Source organism: Silene latifolia, chromosome 8, assembly GCF_048544455.1.
Source record: "Silene latifolia isolate original U9 population chromosome 8, ASM4854445v1, whole genome shotgun sequence".
Classification (NCBI taxonomy): domain Eukaryota; kingdom Viridiplantae; phylum Streptophyta; class Magnoliopsida; order Caryophyllales; family Caryophyllaceae; genus Silene; species Silene latifolia.
In genome coordinates this window covers 97,532,818-97,534,573 of record NC_133533.1, presented here as the reverse complement: position 1 = coordinate 97,534,573, position 1,756 = coordinate 97,532,818, and the positions used below count along the sequence as shown (strand labels likewise).

The 1,756-nt window shown below is 47.2% G+C and overlaps 1 protein-coding gene across 1 annotated transcript; it reads left to right on the top strand.

The window, feature by feature from the left end:
• Positions 1-678: 678 nt before the first annotated feature.
• On the top strand, positions 679-1,497 carry LOC141595561 (uncharacterized). Its single transcript, XM_074415528.1, has one exon. The coding sequence runs from the start codon at positions 679-681 to the stop codon at positions 1,495-1,497; it is 819 nt and encodes a 272-aa protein (XP_074271629.1).
• Positions 1,498-1,756: the final 259 nt, after the last annotated feature.

Here is a 1,756-nt window from a genome sequence, read left to right as displayed (position 1 = left end):
GACGGCCCGTATGAGGAGGGTGAGCTACGGTTTGATGATAGTTTGAGGGCGTCACCATAGCGTACGACTAAAACAATGGCTGATGGGAGTGGTAAAAGTGCTCGATCATTGGGGGAGGTGTTTGAAAAAGAGTACAAGAAGCGTGAGGAAGATGCTATATCTAGTATGATTGTTAAGCTACAAGAGATTTTGATCAAGACTAGAGCTAAACGCGGTGGGTTTGAAGGTTTGAAACAGGGGCGTATTGTCGTTGAGAGGGAGGGTGGAGGCCGTAATGATGGAGGAGAGGAGGTACGGGAGATGGTGATGGAAGGAGGGGAGGATAAGGAGCAAGGGATGGTAGAAGGGATATGGGAACAGGAGAATGGGGAGTTGCAGGGAGTGAGGAAGGATGGTGATAGTAGCATGGGGGGGAGAGAGTATGGTAGGGAATAAGGGGAGGGAACAAGGACCTAATGCCTTGTCGACATGGAATAGGATGGCTAGGGGAGGGGGTATGAGCGAAAAAGATGGTGGTCTAGTGTGTCATCAGCTAAGGGAGACGGTAATTCTTGGTGATAAGAGAGGTCGTGACAATGACGAGGAGAACGAGGCTGTGGGTGGTAATAAATGTCAGAAAATCATGGATGTATGTTCATCTGAGGCGGAGGTTGGGAGTGTCCAACCCTGCCGGGCCCAATGAATCTCTTAAGCCTTAACTGCAGGGGGTTAGGCAACCCGGCTGCAGTAGGCGGATTCCATAATTTATTACGGAAAGAGGCCCCCGCTTTAGTCTTTCTCTCCGAGACTAAATTGAGCGGAGAAGAATTTAGGAGAGTGCGTACGTGTTTGGACGATTATGATAGCATGGAGGTGGATTGTGCTGGAAGATCAGGGGGGCTTGCTTTCATGTGGAAAAAACATGTTAGATGTGTGTTTAGGTCTTCGTCGATGCACCATATGGATTTCGATATTCATGATGAGAGTAGGGTGTGGCGTGTGACGGGCTTTTATGGCTGGCCGGTGGTAGCTGATAGATACCTTTCTTGGGAGTTACTTAGGGAATTAGGCGCTCAGTCTAGTGACCCGTGGGTGTGTATAGAAGACTTTAACGAGATTCTTTTTGCTATGGAAATGAAAGGTGGTTCTCATGCCCAATGGCAAATGAATAATTTTAGAGAAACTGTTGATGATTGTGGTCTACATGATATGGATTTTGAGGGTTATGCTTTTACTTATGATAATGGTCAAGCGGAGAAGGATAACCGTCAGAGTCGTCTGGATCGAGCCCTATGTAATGAAGCTTGGTCTAATTGTTTTCCGAGAGCCAAACTTATTCATCTCGATAGGGAGTGGTCGGACCATGCCCCTATTAAGCTGCTTCTAAATAGGAGGGATGAAAGGGAGTCGCGGGGTCAGCGGCTCTTCCGGTTTGAGCAAATTTGGGTAGGAGAGGAGGGTTGTGAGGATACAATTCGAAATACATGGGACGAGGGGTGGACGTGGTGGGTATGTTAGCTCGTTGTGCTGAGGGCCTGCAAAAATAGAAAGGAACAAGCATCGGTAAAATTATGCGGGACATTAATAGAAAGCGAAGGAGATTAAAAGTCTTGAATGAGGGGAGTCGATCTAGAGGGGTTGTTAGGGAAAGGAGAAGGTTGGTGAAGGAGATAGCTGACTTATTGAAACAAGAAGAAATATTTTGGAAGCAACGATCGAGGGGCCTGTGGCTCAAGGAAGGAGATAGAAATACCAAATATTTTCACCGAAAAGCGAG

What these genes read in the sequence shown, in the direction of transcription:
- LOC141595561 (XM_074415528.1), top strand. Translation starts at nt 679, where the DNA reads ATGAATCTCTTAAGCCTTAACTGCAGGGGGTTAGGCAACCCGGCTGCA.